The 26654-nt window shown below is 41.5% G+C and overlaps 1 protein-coding gene across 1 annotated transcript in view; it reads left to right on the forward strand.

Annotated features, from left to right (window-relative positions):
* Window positions 1-21165, forward strand: part of slc6a11a (solute carrier family 6 member 11a) — a 71268-nt gene extending 50103 nt beyond the window's left edge. Inside the window, exons 6-16 of the mRNA XM_029682920.2 lie at window positions 2899-2989; window positions 3234-3366; window positions 3611-3745; window positions 4140-4243; window positions 4752-4876; window positions 5615-5727; window positions 5844-5981; window positions 7176-7278; window positions 17138-17238; window positions 17396-17566; window positions 17831-21165. Of these exons, the coding sequence (XP_029538780.1) occupies window positions 2899-2989; window positions 3234-3366; window positions 3611-3745; window positions 4140-4243; window positions 4752-4876; window positions 5615-5727; window positions 5844-5981; window positions 7176-7278; window positions 17138-17238; window positions 17396-17566; window positions 17831-17953 (1337 nt within the window). The 3' untranslated portion in view covers window positions 17954-21165. The remainder of the gene's footprint in view (window positions 1-2898; window positions 2990-3233; window positions 3367-3610; window positions 3746-4139; window positions 4244-4751; window positions 4877-5614; window positions 5728-5843; window positions 5982-7175; window positions 7279-17137; window positions 17239-17395; window positions 17567-17830) is intronic.
* The last annotated feature ends 5489 nt before the right edge of the window (window positions 21166-26654 follow it).

Below are 26654 nucleotides of genomic sequence, written 5' to 3' on the forward strand. Positions count from 1 at the left end.
ACAGATGCAAATGAATCACTAATCACATTAAATAAATAATAATCTTCATAAATGACTTTGTAAACACAACAAAGTAACTAGAGTATTGCAATGATGGTGAAAACTTTGAGAAATGTTGGGGTTAAAACTTCTTATGGCTGCAGGGGCAATATTGAGTAGCTTGGATGAAAGGTTCCCAGAGGTGCCCAGAGTAAACTGCCTGCTCCTCAGTCTCAGTTGCTATATGCATATTATTATTAGTGTTGGATAGAAAACACTCTGACGTTTCTAAAACTGTTTGAATTATGTCTGTGAGTATAACAGAACTCATATGGCAGGCAAAAACCTGAGAAGAAATCCAAACAGGAAGTGAGAAATCTGAGGTTGGTATATTTTCAACCCATGCCCAATTGAAATCAGAATTGGGATATGAATGAAGTTGCACTTCCTAGGGTTTCCACTAGATGTCAACCGTCTTTATAAACTTGAATGAGGCTTCTGCTGTGTTGTGGGACTGAATAAGAGCTGAATGAGTCAGCTTACTGGCAGAGAGCCATTTCCTGGTCACGCGCATTCCACATGATATCGACTTGCGTTCCGTTGCTTCTGTAGACACAAAGGAATTCTCCGGTTGGAACTTTATTGAAGATTTAAGATAAAAACATCCTAATGATTGATTTTATACTTAGTTTGAAATGTTTCTTCAACCTGTAATATAACTTTTTCAAGTTTTTGTCCAAAGTTTTTGTCCAAACGCCCAAGCGTTTGGATATGTGTACCTAAACGCTAACAAAAGAAGCTACTTGGACATAAATAACGGACATTATCGAACAAATCAAGCATTTATTGTGGAACTGCGATTCCTGGGAGTGCATTCTGATGAATATCATCAAAGGTAAGGGAATATTTATCATGTAATTTCTGGTTTCTGTTGATTCCAACATGACGGCTAATTTGATAAATTTTCTGAGCGCCGTCTCAGATTATTGCATGGTTTGCTTTTTCCGTAAAGTTCTTTTGAAATCTGACACAGCGGTTGCATTAAGGAGAGGTATATCTATAATTACATGTGTATAACTTGTATTATCATCTACATTAATCATGAGTATTTCTGTTGAATCGATGTGGCTATGCAAAATCACTGGATGTTTTTGGAACTAGTGAATGTAACGCTCCAATGTAAACTCAGATTTTTTATATAAATATGAACTTTATCAAACAGAACATACATGTATTGTGTAACATGAAGTCCTATGAATGTCATCTGATGAAGATCATGAAAGGTTAATGATTAATTTTATCTCTATTTGTGCTTTTTGTGACTCCTCTCTTTGGCTGGAAAAATGGCTGTGTTTTTCTGTGGCTTGGTGATGACCTAACATAATCGTTTGTGGTGCTTTCGCCGTAAAGCCTATTTGAAATCGGACACTGTGGTGGGATTAACTTCTTATGGCTGGGGGGCAGTATTGAGTAGCTTGGATGAATAACTTGCCCAAACTAAAAGGCCTGCTCCTCAGTCTCAGTTGCGAATATATGCATATTATTATTAGTATTGGATAGAAAACATTCTAAAGTTTCCAAAACTGTCAAAATATTGTCTGTGAGTATAACAGAACTGATATTGCAGGCGAAACCCTGAGGAAAATCAAACCAGGAAGTGGCTTCTATTTTGAAAACTCCATGTTCCATAGCCTGCCTTTGCTCCATTTAAAGGGATATCAACCATATGTCCTTTCCTATCGCTTCCTCAAGGTGTCAACAGTCTTTAGACATAGTTTCAGGCTATTATTTTGAAAAATTAGCGAGAAAGATAGCAACGCGTCATTGTATGGCCGGGTGCTAGCAGCGCTTTTTATGCGTAACAGAGTTTGGGCAGCCATTGCCTTTCCCTCTCCGACTGAAAAAGACAGTTGCGGTTGATATATTATCGATTATATATTTTAAAAACAACCTGAGGATTGATTATAAAAAACGTTTGACATGTTTCTGTGGACATTATGGATACTATTTGGAATTTGTCTGCGTTGTCATGACCGCTCTTTCCTGTGGATTTCTGAACATTACGCGCCAAACAAACAGAGGTATTTGGATATAAAAATAATCTTTATGGAACAAAAGGAACATTTATCGTGTAACTGGGAGTCTCGTGAGTGAAAACATCCGAAGATCATCAAAGGTAAACGATTAATTTTATTGCTTTTCTGATTTTCGTGACCAAGCTACTTGATGCTAGGTGTACATAATGTGATAAACTTACACAAACGCTTGGATTGCTTTCGCTGTAAAGCATATTTTCAAAATCTGACACGACAGGTGGATTAACAAAAGGCTAAACTGTGTTTTGCACTTGTGATTTCATGATTTCATGATATTTTTAGTAATATTATTTGAATGTGGTGCTATGCAATTCAGCGGTTGTTGATGACAATTATCCCAATAACGGGATGGCAGCCATAAGAAGTTAACAAAAAGATTACCTTTAAAATGGTATAATATACATGTATGTTTGAGGAATTTTAATTATGAGATTTCTGTTGTTTTGAAATTGGCGCCCTGCATTTTCACTGGCTGTTGTCATATCATCCCGTTAACGGGATTGCAGCCCTAAGAAGTGGGTTAAAATCTTCATAGAAGTCACAGAGGGTGAAATGTGACACTTTTAATTCTCCATGTGGTCTATATTAAAATGCAATATTGGTGCGCTCTTCTCGTAGAAAGACCCACTCTCTTTTTAAAAAAGTAAACAGACTCTAAAACTGTCCTATTCAAACCAGGTTTGATACTTCTGCCCCATAGCGTTTAGCATACACAAGTCGCTTTTGAGTCAATCACGTTAAGAGGATCTGGATATTAGCTAGCATATCCACTTAAAGCTGTCAAGTTTATAACATGTTACAACTAGACTTCAATCTTTTTCAGATGCTTGTGTGACATTTGGCACCAAGAATGCCAGCAGCAATTGGACTGGTTCTCTCCTGAATTCGTCATCTTCCGTTGTGGAGTTTTGGCAGTAAGTCTATAATTAATGCTGTGTTTTTTCACCACTGCATCTCTCATGATTAGATGCTTGACTACTTACATGAGAAATGAATAAGGTACCATAGTTTTTTTTTTAATTAAAGAGAGTTGTATCATAATGTTTAAATTATTGTTATAAGAATACAATAAACTACAATAGGCTGCAACACATTTACATACAATACATTTTCTTTGGGGATCAAATGTATTGCAGTGTCAACCATTTCTCCTTACAGGCGGCGAGTGCTGCGGATATCAGATGGGATTGAGTCCTTGGGAAGTATTAGATGGGAGCTGGCTCTGTGTCTTCTACTGTCATGGATTGTCTGTTACTTCTGTATCTGGAAAGGAGTGAAGTCTACTGGGAAGGTGAGGGTTATAAGATATTGTAGTCAGATAGTAGTTTCATAATTATGCATCATTCCAATCTCAATCAAATTTAAAATCAGAGGTAAAAAACAACAACAAAAAAACAGAGAAAAAAAACTGTTATTTTCTGTAGCTGTAAAGTTACTTGGTGAGACAATGGGTCCGTCGTTAGTGTGGTAATACCGGTATGTGTGGCTATGTTGTGTTTTCTGTATTGTACTAACCCTGTACTACTAATTCATAGGCAGCGTACGTCACGGCTACCTTCCCCTATGTCATGCTAGTGGTGTTATTTGTCAGAGGAGTGACCCTTCCAGGAGCTGAAGATGGCATCTTCTACTACTTGTATCCCAATACAACACGGCTAGCTGATCCACAGGTATTATCTGTAGTATAATCTGTAGTATAAATCTATGGGCCAGTTTCCCAGACAGATTAAGCCTAGTCTTGGACTAAAAAGATCATAGGAACAGGAGCCTTAGCTCCTTAGCCCCAATCTATCTCCTCAAAGCTGAGTAGCAAGCAGAAAAACATCAAGTCCCATTTTTACACAGCCAGGGATTGAACTCCCAACCTTACAATCTTAGGGAGGACTGTCTAACCACACGGTCATTGAGTTTTAGTCCAGGAGTATGCTTGATCAGTGTCCACGAAACCAGCCCTCTAAGTCTTTCTCTATTCTCACCACATCTTACTGGTATACATTTCCGTTGTGACATGTTCAGTTTATAACTTTAGTTTAAGTCTTCTTTGTCTGTTTGTTCATCAATAAGGTTTGGATGGATGCAGGAACGCAGATATTCTATTCTTACGCCATAGGCCTGGGCTACCTGACTTCTCTTGGAAGCTACAACAAATACAACAACAACTGTTACAAGTGAGTTTTCAACTAGGCTGTGGGTTTAATAAAACATGTGGCACGTTGAAGATCTTGCATAGTTGGCTTATTTAGCAGTGCCATGAGGATCTATAGCCACAAGATTTCTCCAGCCAGTCTGGAGACAGTAAAAAGGCACATCTGGGTAGGTGAGGTTCTGGCTGGAGGAGTAGAACACTTAGATAAGAAAAGCTACACAATCTCATGGCTCTGATGCATTCATTCTAGTCACTGAATAATGTTTCGACAGCAAGCTGCGTACATCAGGGTTTCATCTGGTAAACACTGCAGGTCAAGATCTCTTCAGAGCATATTATAAAAGTTGTCTCCATCAAATACAGTACGCCAGGAGGATTCATGGCACAACATGTCATGTCACAACACTTCCTCAATTGCCATGAATGTTAATCACCTGTATTTACATCTTATTAGACCCTTGCCAATGACAACACTGCATGTTAAAGAGGGTGACTATATCATGTGTTGAAAACGGTTTCGTGCCTTGCAGAGACTCCTTCTACCTGTGCTTGTTGAACAGTGGGACCAGCTTCGTGTCTGGTTTTGCCATCTTCTCCATACTGGGTCATATGGCTCGAGAACAGGGTGTGGACATCTCTGTGGTTGCTGAGTCAGGTGAGGCTCTAAAGGACATTCATCAACAAGGGTGTGACTCCTTATTGTTCTCCTGATCAACCTAAATACTGTCTGACAACATAACTGCACACTTTCCTCATCTGAACTGAATTTTTGTCTACCTCCTCTGGTAAAAGCACTGGCTGTGTTCGAAGTACTGTACATCTTGCCTACTACTTACTAAAACAACATACTGTGTACTAATCGTACTACATACTATTTAGAACATACTGTTTAGTAAAAACGAATGCAGTAAGCAACAAATATCAACATACTAGGCTCATCCTACTGAGAATGTTGCATTTAATGCTCAATTACGTTGATTCCTGACATTCCTTTCATTTTGGTACAGCGCGTCCACTCAGCTGATTGTCAGCTCTTGTCAAACACACGTAGGTCTCGAAAGACGATTCTCTTCCTCAATAGTGTGCAGCAAATTCTACAAGATGAAAAGCCAAAATGAGTATGACGTCCTGGCATTGAAAGCATACTTTTTTGAAAAACGTCACATATATGAAAAGTTATATTTTTGCATTCCCAAAATGCCTACTATTTAGAACGAAAGTACGGGTATTTGGACACAGCCCCTGTCTCACCTCATGGAATCTTAATCTTTTTTTATTTTTTATTATTTTTTACATACTATTACACATAACTGAATGTTTCGTTCGATTAATTCAATCAAATTATGTTTGGGTACATATATTCTACAACGTTTTCTTTGTTGCCCTGCTGCAGGTCCTGGCCTGGTGTTCATAGTGTACCCCCAGGCAGTGTCCCTGCTCCCCTGCCCTCAGTTCTGGGCTGTCTGTTTCTTCTCCATGATCATCCTATTGGGAGTGGACAGCCAGGTTAGAGCTCACCACGCCCTCCACCAACACCTCCACCTGGGTTTCTTGTCCCTGCTGTTCTTTCCTCTACTTTCCTCTCCCATGTACAGTACATTGCCCTCTCTCATGTTCCCCAGTTTGTCGGCCTTGAGAGCCTAATGACCTCAGTAACGGACGTCTACCCAAACCTCATCAGAAAAGGCTACCGGAGGGAGATGCTGCTGCTGCTCATCTGCTGCTGCTGCTACCTGGTCGGACTCATCATGGTCACAGAGGTGAGAGGTCACAGATGCAGGTCTCCAATACACACCAGCTCGAAGACTGTTGTTGTTGTTGTTGTGTGACTACCGAGGTGGTTCTCTGATATCTGAACATATAATATCAGGAACATAAATTGAAGCACCTTAGTGAGGTAAGTTAAATAACTTCAAAATAATGGCAATAAAAGGGTGGATCTGGGTAGCACTTTTTTATCCAAGTCCTTTATGGTTGTGTATTACAATAACTATAGTGGACAAAAATATAAATGCAAAATGCAACAATTTCAAGGATTTTACTGAGTTACAGTTTATATAAGGAAATCAATAAATTGAAATAAATTCATTAGGCCCTAAAGTATGGATTTCACAAGACTGGGCCGGGGTGCAGCCATGGGTTGGTCAGGGAGGGCATGGGCCCACCCAATGGGGAGCCAGGCCCAGCCAATCACAATGAGTTTCTCCCCACAAAAGGGCTTTATTACAAACATAAATACTCCTCAGTTTCATCAGCTGTCCAGGTGGCTGGTCTCAGACGATACCGCAGGTGAAGAAGTCGTATGTCGACGTTACACGTGGTCTGCGGTTGTGACGCTGGTTGGACGTACTGTCAAATTCTCTAAAACGACATTGGATGCGGCTTATGGTAGAGAAATGAACATTCAATTCTCTGGCAACAGCTCTGGTGGACATTCCTGCAGACAGTATGCCAATTGCAAGCTCCGTCAAAACTTGAGACAGCTGTGGCATTGTGTTGTGTGACAAAACTTCACATTTTAGAGTGTCCTTTTATTGTCCCCAGCACAAGGTGCACCTGTATAATGATCATACTGTTTAATTAGCTTCTTGATTTTCCACACCTGTCACTTTGATGGACTACCTTGGCAAAAGAGAAGTGCTCACTATCAGCGATGTAAACAAATTTGTGCACAAAATTTGAGAGAAATAAGCTTTTTGCGCAAATGGAAAATGTCTGGGATCTTTTATTTCAGCTCATGAAACATGGGACCAGCACTTTAAATGTTGCTTTTATATATATTTTTTATGATCAAATTAAACAGGATGCACCTGATCTCAATTTATATTAATTTCATACATTTTAGAATAAGGCTGTAACATAAAAAATGTCAATGGGTCTGAATACTTTCTGAACGCACTGTGATCTGTAAACATTGATTGTACTCTATATTGAAGCTTCCTTTTGTTTCGCAGGGTGGCCTCTACATCATCCAGCTGTTTGACCATTATGTGTGCAGTGGTGCCACTCTGCTGCTCCTCTCCATATGCCAGTCACTCAGTATTGGATGGATATATGGTAAGAATAGAGAAATTACACAATGTAATCATGGGCAAACACATACATATGCCAATCTAGCTTCCTCGCCAGATTTTCTCTCACTATAAAAAATAATCATAATTGAAAGTCCTGAAAGGGTCATGAGTACGCACTGGGCACACACTGATTGAATCAACGTTGTTTCAACGTCATTTGTTAACATATTGTGACATGGAATCAACGTGGAAAATACATTGGATTTTTTTAAAGTCATCAACCAGTACTGTTTTCATCTCATTTCAACCAGTGTTGTAAACATTTAAAGTATGGTAAAATGTCAACTTAAATACATAGAAATAACCTAACTAACAGGTTATTACATCAATCTAATTTCAACATAATCAACAGAACTATCTATATGTTGAAATTGCATAGAAAATTCCACAAAGAAACCAAAGTATTTTTTATCCTACATTCAATATACTGTATGTGCAATGTTCCCTCTAATTGAATATTGTGAGAATTCTGTGCAACTTCCGGCTTGTGTTTCCATGGAAAACTGAGGCTGTACCCACTTTAAGTTACAGTTTTAGACTGTAGCCAATAGGCTATTGTAGCTATTTGAGCATAATGTAGGTCTATCAGAGTGGCAAATCCTATAGCATTTTCACATGAAATAGCTTTTGGTTTCTATGATATAGCCTACAGCAGCCTATGTGGTGCTCAAAACAGCCTACATTCCATCATGAGACCTTTAAAAACTGTTTTAGATTATGCAGGGCTTGACATCAATTCATGTTTTTTTTACTTGGTCTGTAACACCATGGGCCAAATAGGTGACTGTAAATAGGTGACTGTAAATAGGTGACTGTAATTATGTGACTGTAATTGTATTGTCTTGCTTGATGCAAGAAACCACTTAAAATTAAGAATGAATTATTATTACCATACAGAGAACAAGACAATGTAGGCTACCCTCTGCCTATTGGCTTATTTGCATAATCAAGCCTATCTCAAAATACAACATTGTCCCTTTAATACAAATAAACAAGATTTTTTCTCCTGACTCGCTTTTCAAAGACAGTTTGAAATGTACATGTGTTGTGATCTTGTAGGAAGAAGTCATTCGTGGGCTAATAACTCACTAACTAGCAAAGAACATCAACAAATGTGCACACGCGTGGCTCTGTGCCCTGATCTGAAAAGGGGCATCCACTGGCGGGTGATTGAAAGGCTGCTCGTGGGCCAATAGGGTCAATAGATGCACTCTGGCTCTGACTACAACAAAATCACAGGCTCGATCTGGCAAAGTTCAATTTGGTTTGGTTTGTTGCATTGAAAAGAAGCTGATATTATGTCGATTAGATCACATCAGAGAAAACGTTGATCTATAGTGAAAACTAATGGGGCGAACTGTGAAGTTCAATCTCCTGCATCTTTGTAAGGGCTGGCATTTCTTCTGCGCGGCAGTCCCGGAGGAGGTGTGTGGCCGCTTAGAGGGAACATTGACTGCGTGGCTGAAATACCACTGTTGTTGGTTACTCAAAGAATGTGGACACCTGCATGCCAAACATCTCATTCCAAAATCATGGGCATTCATATGGAGTTGATCCACCCTTTGCTGCTATAATAGCCCCCACTCTTCTGGGAAGGCTTTCCACTAGATGTTGGAAAATTGCTGCGGGGACTTGCTTCCATTCAGCCACAAGAGTATTAGTGAGGTTGGGCACTGATGTTGGGCGATTAGGCCTGGCTCGAGGTCGGTGTTCCAATTCATCGCAAAGGTGTTCGATGGGGTTGAGGTCAGGGCTCTGTGAAGGCCAGTCAAGTTCTTCCACACCAAACTCGCCAAACCATTTCTCTATGGATCTTGCTTTGTACATGGGGGCATTGTCATGCTGAAACAGGTAAGGCCCTTCCCCAAACTGTTGCCACAAAGTTGGAAACAAAGCATTGTCTAGAAAATCACTGTTTGCTGTAGTGTTAAGATTTCTCTTCACTGGAACTAAGGGACCTATACTGAACCATGAAAAACAGCCCCAGATCATTATTTCTCCACCAAACTTTACAGTTGTCACTATGCATTTGGGCAGGTAGCATTCTCCTGGCATTGCCAGAACCAGATTTGTCCTTTTCGACTGCCAGATGGTGAAGTGTGATTCATCACTCCAGAGAACCTGTTTCCACTGCACCAGAGCCCAATGGCAGCGAGCTTTAAACCCCTCCAGGAGACACTTGGCATTGCGCGTGGTGTGCGCGGCTGCTCGGCCATGGAAACCCATTTCATGAAGCTCCCGGCCAACAGTTCTCGTACTAACGTTGCTTCCAGAGGCAGTTTGGAACTCAGTAGTGAATATTACAACCGAGGACAGACTGTTTTTTACGTGCTACATGCTTCAGCACTCAGCGGTCCCATTCTGTGAGCTTGTGTGGCCTACCACTTCGCGGCTGAGCCACTGTTGCTCCAAAACGTTTCCACTTCACAATAACATCACTTACAGTTGACCATGGCAGCTCTAGCAGGGCAGAAATTTTATGAACTGACTTGATGACCACCATTTTCGGCATGCAGCACGACACGTCTCCTTCGCATAGAGTTGATCAGGCTGTTGATTATGGCTTGTGGAATGTTGTCCCACTCCTCTTCAATGGCTGTGCGAAGTTGCTGGATATTGGAGAGAATTGGAACCCGCTGCCGTATAAGTCGATCCACAGCATCCCAAACATGCTCAATGGGTGACGTGTCTGGTGAGTATGCAGGCCATGGAAGAACTGGGAAATGTTCAGCTTCCAGGAATTGTGTACCAATCCTTGCAAGATGGGGCCATGCATTGTCATGCTGAAAAATGAGATGAAGGCGACGGATAAATGGAACAATAATGGGCCTCAGGATCTCATCACGGTATCTCTGGGCATTCAAATTGCTTTTTTATAAAATTCAATTGTCTTTGTTGTCTGTAGCATATGCCTGCCCATACCATAACCCCACTGCTACCATGGGGCACGTCAGTACGAGAACTCGTTGACATCAGCTGACATCACACTGTCTACCATCTGCCTGGTACAGTTGAAACCGGGATTCATACGTGAAGAGCACACTTTTCCAGTGTGCCAGGGGCCATCGAAGGTGAGTATTTGCCCACTGTAGTCGGTCACGACGCCAAACTGCAGTCAGGTCAAGGCCCTGGTGAGGACGGCGAGCATGCAGACGAGATTCCCTGAGACGGTTTCCGACAGTTTGTGCAGAAATTCTTTGGTTGTGCAAACCCACAATTTCATCAGCTGTCCGTGTGGCTGGTAACAGCTCTGGTGGAAATCTGGCAACAGCTCTGGTGGAAATTCCTGCACTCAGCATGCCAAATGCACACTCCCCCAAAACTTGAGACAGCTGTGGCATTGTGTTGTTTAACAAAACTGCACATTTTAGAGTGGACTTTTATTGTCCCCAGGACTTTTATTGTCCCCTGTGTAATGATCATGCTGTTTCTTGATATGCTACACATGTCAGGTGGATGGATTATCTTGGCAAAGGAGAAATTCTCACAAACATGGATGTAAAAAAGAAGAAGAATTCAGCTCATGAAACATGGGACCAACACTTTACATGTTGCGTATTTTCTTTTTCAGTGTATGTTGAATTTGAGATTTAACTAGACGTATTTTATTTGACCTCATTTCAATGTTGATAGTAAAATGGTTTGTTTGAACCAACGTCATTGTTTCAACGCCATGCAACATCGGGCCACCCAGGAGTGTGTGCTTAGCCCCTCCTGTACTCCCCGTTCACCCACGACTGTGTGGCCATGCACAACTCCAATTCCATCATCAAGTTTTTATTTGTCTTTTCTTTTTCTTTAATTAACTAGGCAAGTCAGTTAAGTCAGTTAAAAACAAATTCAAGTTTGCTGAAGGTACGACGGTGGGAGACCTGATCACCAATAACGACGAGACAGCCTACAGGTAGGAGGTCAGAGACCTGGCAGTGTGGTGCCAGGACAACAACCTCTCCCTCAACGTCAGCAAGAACAAGGAGCTGTCGTGTATTACAGGAAACAGGGGCAGGTGCACAGCCCCATCCATATCAACGGGGCCGCAGTGGAGAGGGTCAAGAGCTTCAAGTTCCTCAGTGTACACATCAATGTCCTCTAACTCCAGCACAGTTGTGAAGAAGGCACAGTAGTCCCTCTTTTCCCTCAGGAGGCTGAAACGATTTGGCATGGCGCCTCAGATCCTTAGGAACTTTGTAGCTGCACCATTGAGAAAACCCTGACTGGTTGTGTCACCGTCTGGTATGGCAACTGCACATTAAAACTGAAAGTGGATCTACCTAAACCAGTACGGACTATTGGAACTTTGAGAGTTACCATCCCTGTGAACAGGTTTGGTGTCTCATATTATTAATTTTTTACAGAAACTGCAACGTGTACGCTAAGAATTGGGAAGCAACTACAGGGAGTGCACATTTAATAATAAATTGAACATAGTTTAAAATAAGAAACATGAAAAGTGTACAGACATGAAACAGAGTCAATAACACCTGGGGAAAGAACCAAAGGGAGTGACAGATATAGGGGAGGTAATCAGGAAGATGATGGAGTCCAGGTGAATCTCATGAAGCGCAGGTGTGCGTAATAATGAGTAAACTGGCGACAACGAGCGCCAGAGAGGAGAAGCTGGAGTAGACGTTACAGTACCCCTTCCCTGACGCTTGGCTTCAGCCTCGGGACGCAGACCAGAGGGACGGTCTCAAGGACCAGGAGTGGGCCGATTGCTTCTGCTGAGGGGCAGGAACCTGTAGAGCTGGGCTGAGGCGCGGAAACCTGTAGAGCTGGGCTGAGGCGCGGAAACCTGTAGAGCTGGGCTGAGGTGCGGGAACCTGTAGAGCTGGGCTGAGGTGCGGGAACCTGTAGAGCTGGGCTGAGGCGCGGGAACCTGTAGAGCTGGGCTGAGGCGCGGGAACCTGTAGAGCTGGGCTGAGGCGCGGGAACCTGTAGAGCTGGGCTGAGGCGCGGGAACCTGTAGAGCTGGGCTGAGGCGCGGGAACCTGTAGAGCTGGGCTGAGGCGCGGGAACCTGTCGAGCTGGGCTGAGGCGCGGAAACCTGTAGAGCTGGGCTGAGGCGCGGGAACCTGTAGAGCTGGGCTGAGGCGCGGGAACCTGTAGAGCTGGGCTGAGGCGCGGGAACCTGTAGAGCTGGGCTGAGGCGCGGGAACCTGTAGAGCTGGGCTGAGGCGCGGGAACCTGTAGAGCTGGGCTGAGGCGCGGGAACCTGTAGAGCTGGACTGAGGCGCGGGAACCTATAGAGCTGGGCTGAGGCGCGGGAACCTATAGAGCTGGGCTGAGGCGCGGGAACCGCGAATCAAGTCAAATCAAATTGTATTAGTCACATGCACCGAATACAACAACCTTACAGTGAAATGCTTACTTATGAGCCCCTAACCGACAGAGCAGTTAAAAAATATATGGATAAGAATAAGAGATAAAAGTAACAAGTAATTAAAGAGGAGCAGTAAAAATAACAATATATACAGCTGGGGTGCCGGTACAGGGTCAATGTGTGGGGGCACCGGTTAGTTGAGGTAGTATGTACTGTACATGTAGGTTAATTAATTAAAGTGACTATGCATTGATGACAACAGAGTGGGAGGGGCAATGTGAATAGTCTGGGTAGCCATTTGACTAGATGTTCAGGAGTCTTATGGCTTGGGGGTAGAAGCTGTTTAGAAGCCTCATGGACCTAGACTTGGCGTACCGCTTACCGTGTGGTAGCAGAGACAACAGTCTATGACTAGGGTGGCTGGAGTCATTGACAATTTTCAGGACCTTCCTCTGACAATGCCTGGTATAGAGGTCCTGGATGGCAGGAAGCTTGGCCCCAGTGATGTACTGTGCCATTCGCACTACCCTCTGTAGTGCCTTGCGGTTGGAGGCCGAGCAGTTGCCATACCAGGCAGCGATGGTGCAGCTGGAGAACCTTTTGAGGATCTAAGGACCAAATCTTTTCAGTCTCCTGAGGCAGAATAGGCTTTGTCGTACCCGCTTCACGACTGTCGTGGTGTGCTCGGACCATGTTAGTTTGTTGGTGGTGTGGACACCAAGGAACTTGAAGTTCTCAACCTGCCTAGTCAAGCTATTAGAATCCCTGACCAGCTCACAGCTAACTTTTTAAACTTCTCACTTTATTCTGAATGTTAACCAGTCTGGTTTAGATTTGGACATAGCACTCTTTCAAGTCTTTGCTGGTTTTACATGTTGTGTTAAATTGCCTAGATCATAAAATCATTGTGCTGCCTTATTTACAGACCTTTCCAAAGCCTTCAACACTGTTGGCCATTCCCTACTCATTAAAAGACTGTCTGAAATGGGACTGGATCAGGAGTCTAGCAAATTCTTTAAGACTTATAATACAGACAGGGCACAATGTGTGCTTAACTGATGGTGTCAAGTCTAGTTTCCTCAATATTATCAAAGGTGTACCACAAGGATCTATTAAATCCTGTAATATTGTATGCAGACGATATGGTTATGTATGCCATTGCACCAACTGTTGATCAAGCTATGTTAGAGCTGCAATCTTATTTTGTTACATTACAGAAAGGCCTTGTTGATTTAAAACGTGTACTTAATGCAGGCAAAATGAAATATACACTACCAGTCAAAAGTTTTAGATCACATACTCATTCAAGGGTTTTTCTTTATTTGTACTATTTTATGCATTGTAAAATAATAGTGAAGACATCAAAACTATGAAATAACACATGGAATCATGTAGTAAACTAAAAAGTGTTAAACAAATCAAAATATATTTTTTATTTGAGATTCTTCAAATAGCCACTCTTTGCCTCGATGACAGCTTTGCACACTCTTGACATTCTCTCAACCTGCTTCATATGGAATGCTTTTCCAACAGTCTTGAAGGAGTTCCCATGTATGCTGAGCACTTGTTGGCTACTTTTCCTTCACTCTGCGGTCCGAATCTTCCCAAAACATTTCAATTTGGTTGAGGTCGGGGATTGTGGAGGCCAGGTCAACTAATGCAGCACTCCATCACTCTCCTTCTTGGTAAAATAGCCCTTAAACAGTCTGGAGGTTTGTTTGGTCATTGTCAAGTTGAAAAACAAATGATAGTCCCACTAAGCCCAAAACAGATGGGATGGCATATTGCTGCAGAATGCTGTGGTAGCCATGCTTGTTAAGTGTGCCTTGAATTCTAAATGAATCACAGACAGCGTTACCAGCAAAGCACCACACCTCCTCCATGCTTTACGGTGGCAAATACACAAATAATCTATGTAATCCGTTCACCCACACCGCGTCTCACAAGATACAGCGGTTGGAACCAAAAATCTCCAATTTGGACTCATTAGACCAAAGTACAAATTTCCACTGGTCTAATGTCCATCATTCAAATGTATTTATAAAGCCCTTCTTACATCAGCTGATGTCACAAAGTGCTGTACAGAAACTCAGCCTAAAACCCCAAACAGCAAGCAATGCCGGTGTAGAAGCACGTGTTTCTTAGCCCAAGCAAGTCTCTTATTATTGGTGTCCTTTAGTAGTGTCTTCTTTGCAGCAATTCACACAGTCTCCTCTAAACAGTTGATGTTGAGATGTGTCTGTTACCTGAACTCTGTGAAGCATTTATTTGGGCTGCAATTTCTGAGATTGGTAACTCTAATAAACGTATCCTTTGCAGCAGAGTTAACCCTGGGTCTTCCATTCCTGTGGCGGTCCTCATGAGAGCCAGTTCATCATCATAGCGCTTGATGGTTTCAAAGTTCTTAAAATGTTCCGTATTGACTGACCTTCATGTCTTAACCTTTTGTCACTAGGGGGCAGTATTTTCATTTTTGGAATATGCTAGAATATGCATATAATTGACAGCTTAGGATAGAAAACACTCTAAAGTTTCCAAAACATAAAACATATTGTCTGTGATTATAACAGAACTGATATTGCAGGCGAAAGATCGAGAAAAATCCAATCCGGAAGTGCCTCATGTTTTGAAAGCGCTGCGTTCCAATGCGTCCCTATTGAGCAGTGAATGGGCTATCAACCAGATTACTTTTTCTCCGTATTCCCCAAGGTGTCTACAGCATTGTGAGTAGTTTTACGCATTTATGTTGAAGAATACCCGTAAGCGGCTACATTGCGCAAGTGGTCACCTGATGCTCTCAGAGTGATTCTCGTGTAAAATAAAGAGGTAGCCATTATTCCAATCGGTCCTACTGAAAAACCAATTGTCCTGGTGGATATATTATCGAATAGATATTTGAAAAACACCTTGAGGATTGATTATAAAAATCGTTTGCCATGTTTCTGTCGATATTATGGAGCTAATTTTGAATATTTTCGGAGTTTTCGTGACTGCAATTTCCGGGCGATTTCTCAGCCAAACGTGAAGAACAAACGGAGCTATTTCGCCTACAAAAATTATATTTTTGGAAAAAAGGAACATTGGCTATCCAACTGGGAGTCTCGTGAGTGAAAACATCCGAAGCTCATCAAGCTTTGGCTGTAAAGCATATTTTGAAAATCTGAGATGACAGGGTGATTAACAAAAGGCTAAGATGTGTCTCAATATATTTCACTTGTGATTTTTATGAATAGGAATATTTTCTTGGAATATTTATGTCCGTTGCTTTATGCTAATTAGTGTCAGTCGATAATTACGCTCCCTCATGCGGCATGGTGGACTGTTGTTTCGCTTTTCTTATTTGAGCTGTTCTTGCCTTAACATGGACTTGGTCTTTTACCAAATAGGGCTATCTTCTATCTACCTTGTCACAACACAACTGATTGGCTCAAACGCATTAAGAAGGAAAGACATTCCACAAATTAACTTTTAACAAGGCAGACCTGTTAATTGAAATGCATTCCAGGTGGCTACCTCATGAAGCTGGTTGAGAGAATGCCAAGAGTGTGCAAAGCTGTCATCAAGGCAAAGGGTAGCTATTTGAAGAATCTCAGATATAAAATATATTTTGATTTGCTTGTTCTATAATTCACTCAAAAATGTCTCAGATGCACTACACATTTACTAATTGGAATCGTTCTCTCATCGAGTGGGATCCCGCCTATAAATATCTGGGCATTTGGATTGATAAAGATCTAACGTTTAAAAAACATACGGAAGAGCTAGTTAAAAATATACAATTTAAAGTGGGCTTCTGTCACGTCTACTCCCGCTCCTCCTCTCTGGTGCTCGTTGTCGCCAGTTTACTTATCATTACTCACACCTGCCACCATTGTTACGCGCACCTGCGCTTCATGAGACTCACCTGGACTCCATCACCTTCCTGATTACCTCCCCTATATCAGTCACTCCCTTTGGTTCATTACCCAGGCATTGCTGACTCGGTTTCATGTCTGTACACTTTTCGTGTTTCTTGTTTTGTACTAGTTTCCATTTATTATAAAATTTGCACTCCCTGTAGTTGCTTCCCGATTCTTAGCATACACGTGGGTTCACGTGCCTCGTGCCGGCTGAGGCGACGCCGGCTCTGCGGGTTCTTGCGCCTCAGCCTGCTCTGCGGGTAAAAGCACCTCATCGGGTTCCTCAGGGAGGAGGTACTGTCACGTCTACTCCCGCTCCTCTCTGGCGCTCATTGTCACCAGTTTTCTCATAATTACACACACCTGTCACCATCGTTACGAGCACCTGTGCCTCATGAGACTCATCTGGACTCCATCACCTTCCTGATTACCTCGTCTATATCTATCACTCCCTTTGGTTATTTCCTCAGGCGTTATTGTTTCTGTTTATATGTTTCACATCTGTACGCTACTCGTGTTTCTTGTTTTGTTCCATGTAACCTTTATTAAATACACTCCTTGTACTTGCTTCCCAATTCTTAGCGTACACGTTACATCCTGTAACATGTCTGTCTCTTTCGAAGGTGCTGAACGCTTCTGTGACAACATTGAGGATATGATTGGCTATAGGCCCTCCTCCCTGGTCAAGTATTGTTGGCTCTACATTACCCCTACTATCTGCACAGTGAGTTTAAACCCAGTCCATCATTATTTCATTCATTTTTTTAATAGATACAACTGAAATTATGCTTACAAAACTTTCTGCTGTCTATCAATGGCAAGGCATAATCAAAACAACAATGAAACAACATATTTCTGCCATCTTCTTTTCTCTTTTCAAGGGAACCTTTGTATTTTCCCTGCTGAAGTACAGTCCTTTGAAGTTCAACAACACATATTTGTACCCGTGGTGGGCCTACTGGCTAGGCTGGTTCCTGGCTATGTCCTCCCTATCTCTCATCCCCATCACCATGGTCTACAAATTGTACTGGGGCAAAGGGACTTTCTGGCAGGTCAGTATGATGGGAAGTTTTCCCTGGAACATTTAAAAGTGTGAATGATTGCATCAAATTCATATTCTTGTTGTTGCACTTTGTCATATTTACAAAGTTAACAATCTAGAAAATTTCAATTAGAAAAATCTGATCGGAAAGGCTGGGATCTTTCATCTGGTTCTTTCATCTCTAAGCATAGAGTTTATGCACTATTCTGAGATTTGTAAGAATACTTTTGTAGCACATTGATTATACTTACTTTGAGACCATTTTGCTCCCAAGCGCCTCCAGACAATCTGTCGGCCAGCAGATGACCTTCCTATGATGATGAAGGAGGAGATGGTAGGTCTCTATGCTCTGGACCATGTTACTGACGATGAGAAGACATACAGCAATAATCTATAGACTGACTGTTCTACTACTAGTTTTGGGGCTGGTTTCCCAGACACAGATTAAGCCTAGTGGGACTGAGACCATGATTTTTCGTCCAGGACAAGGCTTAATATGTGTCCGGGAAACCAGCCTTTTTTTGTTGTCTATTTTTGTAACTTAAAAAAATATATATATAGATACACACACACAGTGGCAAGAAAACGTATGTGATCCCTTTGGAAATACCTGGATTTGTGCATAAATTGGTCATCAAATTTGATCTGATCTTCATCTAAGTTACAATAATAGACAAACATAGTGTGCTTAAACTAATAACACTCAAATGATTGTATTTTTTGTCTATATTGAATGCATCATTTAAACATTCACAGTGTAGGTTGGAAAAAGTATGTGAACCCCTAGGCTAATGACTTCTCCAAAAGCTCATTGGAGTCAGGAGTCAGCTAACCTGGTGGCAGTGTAGCCTAGTGGTTTGAGTGTTTTATTAGTAACCGAAAGGTTGCAAGTTCGAATTCCTGAGCTGACAATCTCTCGTTCTGCACCTGAACAAAGCAGTTAACCCACTGTTCCTAGGCCATCATTGAAAATAAGAATTTGTTCTTAACTGTCTTGCCTAGTTAAATAAAGGTAAAATCAAAAAAACCTGGAGTCCAATCAAAGAGAGGAGATGAGATGTTGGTTAGAGCTGCCTTGCCCTATTAAAAAAACCACACGTAATTTGAGTTTGCTATTCACAAGAATCATTGCCTGATGTGAACCATGCCTCGAACAAAAGAGATCTCAGTAGACCTAAGAATTGTTGACTTGCATAAAGCCTTGATGTGCAAGACAAATTGTATATAAATGGAGAAAGTTCGGCACTGTTGCTACTCTCCCTAGGAGTGGCTGTCCTGCAAAAATGACTGCAAGAGCACAGTGTAGAATGCTCAATGAGGTTAAGAAGAATCCCAGAGTGTCAGCTAAAGACTTACAGAAATCTCTGGAACATGCTAACATCTCTGTTGATGAGTCTTTGATACGTAAAACACTAAACAAGAATGGTGTTCAGGGGAGGACACCACGGAAGAAGCCACTGCTGTCCAAAAAAAACATTGCTTTACATCTGAAGTTTGCAAAAGTGCACCTGGATGTTCCACAGTGCTACTTGCAAAATATTCTGTGGACAGATGAAACTACAGTTGCGTTGTTTGGAAGGAACACACAACACTATGTGTGGAGAAAAAAGCCACAGCACACCAACATCAAAACCTCATCCCAACTGTAAAGTATGGTGGAAGGAGCATCATGGTTTGGGGCTGCTTTGCTGCCTCAGGGCCTGGACAGCTTGCTATCATCGACAGAAAAATAAATTCCCAAGTTTATCAAGACATTTTGCAGGAGAAAGTTAGGTTACCTGTCCGCCAATTTAAGCTCAACAGAAGTTGGGTGATGCAACAGGACAACGACCCAAAACACAGAAGTAAATCAACAACAGAATGGTTTCAACAGAAGAAAATATGCATTCTAGAGTGGCCCAGTCTCAATTGGGTTGAGGTCAGGACTCAACCCGATTGAGATACTGTGGCATGACCTCAAGAGAGCAGTTCACACCAGACATCCCAAGAATATTGCTGAACTGAAACAGTTTTGTAAAGAGGAATGGTCCAAAATTCCTCCTGACTTTTGTGCAGATCTGATCCACAACTACAGAAAACGTTTGGTTGAGGTTATTGCTGCCAAAGGAGGGTCAACCATTTATTAAATCCAAGGGTTCACATACTTTTTCCACCCTGCACTGTGAATGTTCACACGGTGTGTTCAATAAAGACATGAAAACGTATAATTGTTTGTGTGTTATTAGTTTAAGCAGACTGTGTTTGTCTATTGTTGTTACCTAGATGAAGATCAGATGACATTTTATGACCAATTTATGTAGAAATCCAGGTATTTCCAAATGGTTCACATACTTTGTCTCGCCACTGTATATATATTAAGAGTTTTTGGGGGCTTTGTGTTTTATATAGTTCATGTAGCTGCTCAGAGTTGTGCTTGAGTAATGTGGGGTATTAGGTTTCAACTGCAGTATGATGTATAGTGAGTGTAATATCATAGTTTTATTTGAGCTTAATCAATTTAATATCTATAGCATAATGTGTGAAATCATAGAAACATATTTTTCTTAAGATTGAAATGATTAGTGGGTTGAAGACCAATCATAAAATAGCTACACCTAGATCACCTTAACATTTTGGGCCGGTTTCCCACACATAGAGAATCTCCATTGAACATGCTTTCTAGTCCAGGATTAGGCTTAATCTGTGCCTACACTCAGTATACAGTAGTTCATCAATCCAAGGCGTTGACGTGTATCTTTTATTTTACCGGGTAAATTGACATGCAATCACCCCATTTGTAATGAACTATTCTTATTTGAACAAACAAAATGAACAACCTCAGGATCTAATTCTAAAGAATAATGTGATAAACCCCTGTGTGTAATTTGGTCACAAAAAGATAATGCATTGTAGTCTACTGTTTAACTTCAAATCCATTTCTGATGTCTGTATCATGTTGTATCTTGCTGAAGTGTTGGTCGTGCAATACAAATCTACCACAGCAGGGTTTTTTATGTATTTTTTGAAAGTCAACAAGCACACCTGGAACATTGTATATACAGGTAACTGCCAAAAGAAAGGAAACACTTGAGGGATAAATGGGGGATACAAGGTCAATTGAAAGCAGTTGCTTTCACACAGGTGTGGTTCCTGAATTAATTAAGCAATTAAAACATCCCGTCATTCTACCATGGCTAGAAGGAGAGATCTCTGACTTGAGGGGTCTCAAAGGAGCAAAGAGGGGTTTAAAGTGTGTTTGGGTTGAGATCTGGTGACTGAGACACACAATCGAACACTTATGGGAGATTCTGGACTGGTACCTGAGACAGCGTTTTCCACAACCATCAACAAAATACCAAATTATAGAATTTCTTGTGGAAGAATGGTGTTGCATCCCTCTAATAGATTTCCAGACACTTGTAGAATCTATGCTGATGCGAATTGATGTTGTGATGGTGGCTCATGGTGGCCCAACGCCCTATTAAGACACTTTATGTTGGTGTTTCCTTTATTTTAGCAGTTACCTATATCTCATTATATTAACTTATGTAGAAATGTTCTATTTTATCTAATACTGTTTTACAATATATTTTTGTTAACGTTTCTGTAATAAAATACTTTTAAACAGAACACTGATCCTTCTTACTCCTTATTTGTATTTATTTTACCTTTATTTAACTAGGCAAGTCAGTTAAGAACAAATTCTTATAAACAATGATGGCCTACGAAAAGGCCTCCTGCGGGGACGGGGGATAGGATTAAAAATACAAATACATTTAATTAAAATATAGGACAAAACACACATCACAACAAGAGAGACAACACAACACTACATAAAAAGAGACCTAAGACAACAACATAGTATCCAGGACAAGGCTTATTCTGTGTCCATGAAACCAGCCCTTTTTTTGTCTATTCTAGTTTATTTTTGTAACTTAAAGAGAGACCTAAGATAACAACATAGCATGGCACAACACATGACAACACAGCATGGTAGCAACACAATAGGACAACAGCATGGTAGCAACACAATAGGACAACAACATGGTAGCGGCACAACATGGCAGCAGCACAAAACAGGGTACAAACATTATTGGGCACAGACAACAGCACAAAGGGCAAGAAGGTAGAAGCAACACATCACGCAAAGCAGCCCCAACTGTCAGTAAGAGTGTCTGGTGGGATGTAGGCCTATGTATCATATAGCCTACAATATGTGATACAGACCAGGGTTGGGGTCAATTCGAATTGAAGACTTTCAATTGAGGAAGGGATTTGAATTGAAAATACCAAAATTGAAAAAAGTTTGACATAAATACACTACATGACCAAAAGTATGTGGACACCTGCTCGTCAAACATCTCATTCCAAAATCATGGGCATTAAATTGGAGTTGGTCCCCCCTTTGCTGCTATAACAGCCTCCTCCACTATTCTGGGAAGGCTTTCAACTAGATGTTGGAACATTGCTGTGGGGACTTGCTTACATTCAGCCACAAGAGTATTAGTGAGGACGGTCACTGATGTTGGGCGATTAGGCCTGGCTCGCAGTCGGCATTCCAATTCAAACCCATTAACCCCAACTCTGATCCAGACCTCTGCTTGAAGAGGACAAAGGGGAACGTTTCATAACACATCTGTTTGGTCTGGTGGACTTAACAAAAATGTGTTCGCTCAACTGATTAGAAGAAGACAGCACTTTTCTGAGCTGAGTGAGTTTGGTGTAACAGTGATGCACCGCTTTATCTCCCAGAGAACAGCTAAGGTCAGCGAAAAAAGTGAGGGGCGGCCACAAATCAATTTAGTTAAAATATGGATTTTTTTTTTATGGAGACATTTGTGTTAATGGAGGATTTGTGTTTAATGTTGTAGGTGTGTACAGCCTCATGAAACATTTCAGTCTTGCTTCATCTCCTGGCATGATTAAGTCATGTAAAGTCGACGACAGGCTGTGAAAACCAACTTCTCCTCTCTACTTTGTCAAAAAAACTGTTAACAATTAATTCAGTTATATAAGATTTGCTTGCTCATGGAGAAACTCTACTTCAGATTCATTATGATGAGTTACAGATATGGCAGTGGTCTCCAACTAATGTTGGAATCTTGTCTTCGGTATTACTTCCTTATACCTACTTCCTTATACCTTCCTGTAACCGATCCAAATTTGCTTACACATTGAATGCTAAAAATGATAATTGAAAATGTCATGATTAAAGAAATGTTATCTCTTAGGACACGTTCTGTCTTTGACCCAGTTGTGTACTCGAGACTCAGAACTGTGTTATAATATAGCCTACGGACAAAATCAGGATCCTAAATTGGCAGATTTCCAAGGTTGTATAAGGGACCTTTTAGATGTTACAAAACGTTTCAGTGAATTTGGTCCTTTGTCAAATTGGCACGCAAGTTTGGCATCTTATCCAATGAACCGTGGGAGCCGGTAAATGAGTAGTCGAAACCCTGCTAAGGGCAGGTGCCAGGTGAACTTGGATAACCCTTAAACCAGGGATCATCAACTAGATTTAGCCGCAGGACGTTTTTTCTTGAGCGGATGGTCGGGGGTGGAACATAATTACAAATAATTTGTAGACTGAAAATTGACCGCAAGAACCCCAAACAGATATAATATATAATGATATAATATTTTCTCAGAAAACTTGTGGGGCAATTTTTTTTTTAAATGCCACTTGGGGAAACGTGCCTTAAGCTATAGGGAGATTATCAAACATTATAACCAAAACATCCTATCTGTGTCCACAAGAGTTGGCTATTTCTTATGTCACATAACAACCGTCTGATGAAATAGAAGGCCTACAGTATGCTTTGTTGTTTGTCTCCCTCCAGAGGTAGTCTGTTCAAGTTATAGGATGAGAGTTATCTGCAAGCGTCAGATAAGAAACAGCAGGCATATTTAGGGGTTCTCAGCTAAGCTGACATTGTCAAATAACTCAAGCCTAGATAATAACCTAGATTGATAACTTTGTTTTCACACAGAAACTAGAGGTCATGAGAAAATTGTTCTAAAAGAATGCCACCGATTGGCCTATAGTTGGCACTGTTAAAAGCAGTCTCACATCCTCATATCCGCGGCCCGTTCGACCTAGACTTACAACTTTGTATGTAGGTGTCTTTCCTCATGTCAAACAAATTTGCCTCAATTTGATTGGTTAAGACATGGCTGAGAAACTGATAAATCAGGAAATCCGATTTGACGTGTCCATTTAAATCCGTTGTAAATGACATTTAAGTGTCATCAAAGACATCATGGGGGGAGCACGTGATGCCGCGGAGCTGAGCAGACGTTGACAAACCGAGCTCTTCAAAGTTATTCTATTTTTACCTAAATAACAACGTTGAAACAATATTCTAACATCGGCTGATAAATTGTCAAGTACTTACCTTCCCAAAGAGCCATGGACCTCCGACCGAGAGGCAAGAAGGACGACCAAAACGTAGTTGATTCCCAAGATAACGATAACGCTACAGCTAGCAAGATTAGCATTAGCCCTCATAACTCAGACGACAGTTCCAGACTGTTGCTCTCAGCAGCCTCTTGCGAGCCTGCCGACATACTGGCTACTCTCCTCCGGGAAATTCAGGATGGTAACAGAGGTCTTTCTCTGAAAATGGATAAGAAATCGGCTGAACTCCATTCTTCCATTGACGACCTGAAATCCTCCATGAATGATCTCCTTTTGAGAGGCAGAGTTGTGCATTAGCACAGTTGAAGATACCATCGCTAGACATGACCAGGTCTTGACACAACTGCAAAAGGACAATGCCTACCTCAAAAACAAGGTAGATCAGATGGAGAACCAGAGTAGACGTAGTAATATCCGTGTGGTGGGATTGAAAGAGGACAGCGAGGGCCGTGACCCGGTCCGTTTCTTCACTCAATGGATCCCGGAGGTCCTAGGCATAATCAACTTCACCAAGCCGCTGGAAATCGAACGCGCCCACAGAACATCAGCGCCGAAACCCCGGCCAGATGAGCCCCCACGAGCCGTCCTGATCAGGTTCCTCCGTTTCCAAGACAGAGAGAAGATACTGCAACTCGCAAGAGCCAAAGGGGACATCACCATCGATGGAAAGAGGGTCAGCCTTTTCCCAGATATGAGCGCGGATCTCGCCAGACGCCGCAAGCAGTTCAGACCTGCCGCCAAAGCACTGAAGGAGAAGAACATCACCGGCTACCTCATCCACCCTGCGCGGATGAAAGTTCAGTACAAAGGCCGAAGCCATCTCTTCAACACACCGGGAGAAGTGCACACTTTTCTCAAAGTACTGAGCAACGTCTGAGTCTGAGCCAGGACGGTCTCTCTGGGGGATAAAATGCAGTTCATTTGTTTTCTCTTATCCGGATTGAACTGCTGGTATCTCCCGGTCACTTTAATTGATTTGTACATTTTCAACTAACCGTATCTTCCCGGGGTGAGTTCTATTACATTTACAGGAGAGTATATTTTGGTTTAGTCCATATCTACTGGGCGAAGCAATAAGTGGGTTTAGGCCCACTGCTTTCCCCCTCATTTATGTTAATCTTTCGAAAAGAGACTCAAGCATCCCTTACCGTGGGCAGTAAATATTCAGCCATAAATATCTATTCACAACGTTTGTTTTCAATTTAGAGAGCTCGCAGGTTTTAGTTTACGCCAAGGTTTAGCTAGTAAGAGCAAGATGGAAAGCGAGCAGCAACTTATCTCTACAAGTGTATTCATGTTTGATTGTTGGGATTGTTGTTTTAGTCTGACAATCGGGGTGGGTGGGATTTTTATTATTTTTTTCTTCCTTTTTTCTATGTTTATTGTTTCCTTCCTAAAGAGACACACAGGTCACTTTTGTACTCAAACCAAAGTTGAAACATTTCCTAATTATCTGCATATGATAGATTTCTATTCAGTTACATATTTGAAACCCAACCTATGCTTAATCCACAAAAATATGTCACATTCAACGTAAAAGATCTTAACAGCCCGATTAAAAGGAAAAGAGTCTATACATACCTTAAGAAATTAAAGGCTGACATTGTGTTTTTACAAGAAACACATCTTACAGCCAGTGAACACAAGAAATTGAAGAGGGAATGGGTAGGACACGTTTTTGCATCCTCTTTTAACTCCAAAGCAAGAGGAACTGCAATTTTGATAAGTAGACACATCCCCTTCTGCGTCAACAACACCATCTCTGATCCCTCTGGCAGGTTTGTTTTGGTGCAGGGGCATATGTTTTCAGAGTCTTGGACCCTATTGAATATTTATGCTCCTAACTTCGATGACCATATGTTTATTCAGAATGTCTTCCTTCAGGTTGCTCAAGCACCACCAGGATGGCTACTGGTTGGAGGAGATTTTAATTTTTGCTTAGATACAGTTCTTGATAGGTCTTCGATAAACCCTCACTTCTTACCAAAGCCGGCAAGCTCACCATGTCATTCATGAAAGATCTCAATTTACTAGACATCTGGAGACAGTTGCACCCACAGGATAGGGACTACTCTTTTTATTCACACCCACACAAGACACACACACGCATAGATCACTTTTTACTTTCGACACAACTGTTTCATAGAGTGTTAGATGTCGAGTATCTCCCCAGATTGCTTAGTGACCATTCTCCTCTGGTATTATCAATCTCCATTCCTACCAAGGTAAATGGAGCATATAGATGGAGACTAAATTCTACACTCCTAAAGCAACCTGAATTTTGTGCATTCATCAAAGAGCAGATCAATATTTTTACTTTGACAAACAAACCCTCTGCTCCTGACAGCTTCATTCTTTGGGACACATTGAAGGCCTATCTGAGGGGACAGATTATTTCCTATACTAAAGGGCTGAAGAAAAAACACGGTGCGGAACTGAGTGCCCTTGAATCTGAAATCTCAGAGCTAGAGAAAACCTACCAAAGAGGACCGACTAAAGATCTATACAGGCTTTTGGTAAATAAAAAACTTAAATATAATATTCTGAACACATATCAAGCTGAGAGGGCCATCACTAAATCAAAACAGCGTTATTATGAGCTTGGAGAGAAAGTTCACAAAGTATTGGCATGGCAACTGAAAGCAGAGGAAAGTAAGAGGACAATTAATGCCATAGAAACTCTTACTAAAGAGATATC

The sequence above is a fragment of the Oncorhynchus nerka genome, linkage group LG15, assembly GCF_034236695.1.
Source record: "Oncorhynchus nerka isolate Pitt River linkage group LG15, Oner_Uvic_2.0, whole genome shotgun sequence".
Classification (NCBI taxonomy): domain Eukaryota; kingdom Metazoa; phylum Chordata; class Actinopteri; order Salmoniformes; family Salmonidae; genus Oncorhynchus; species Oncorhynchus nerka.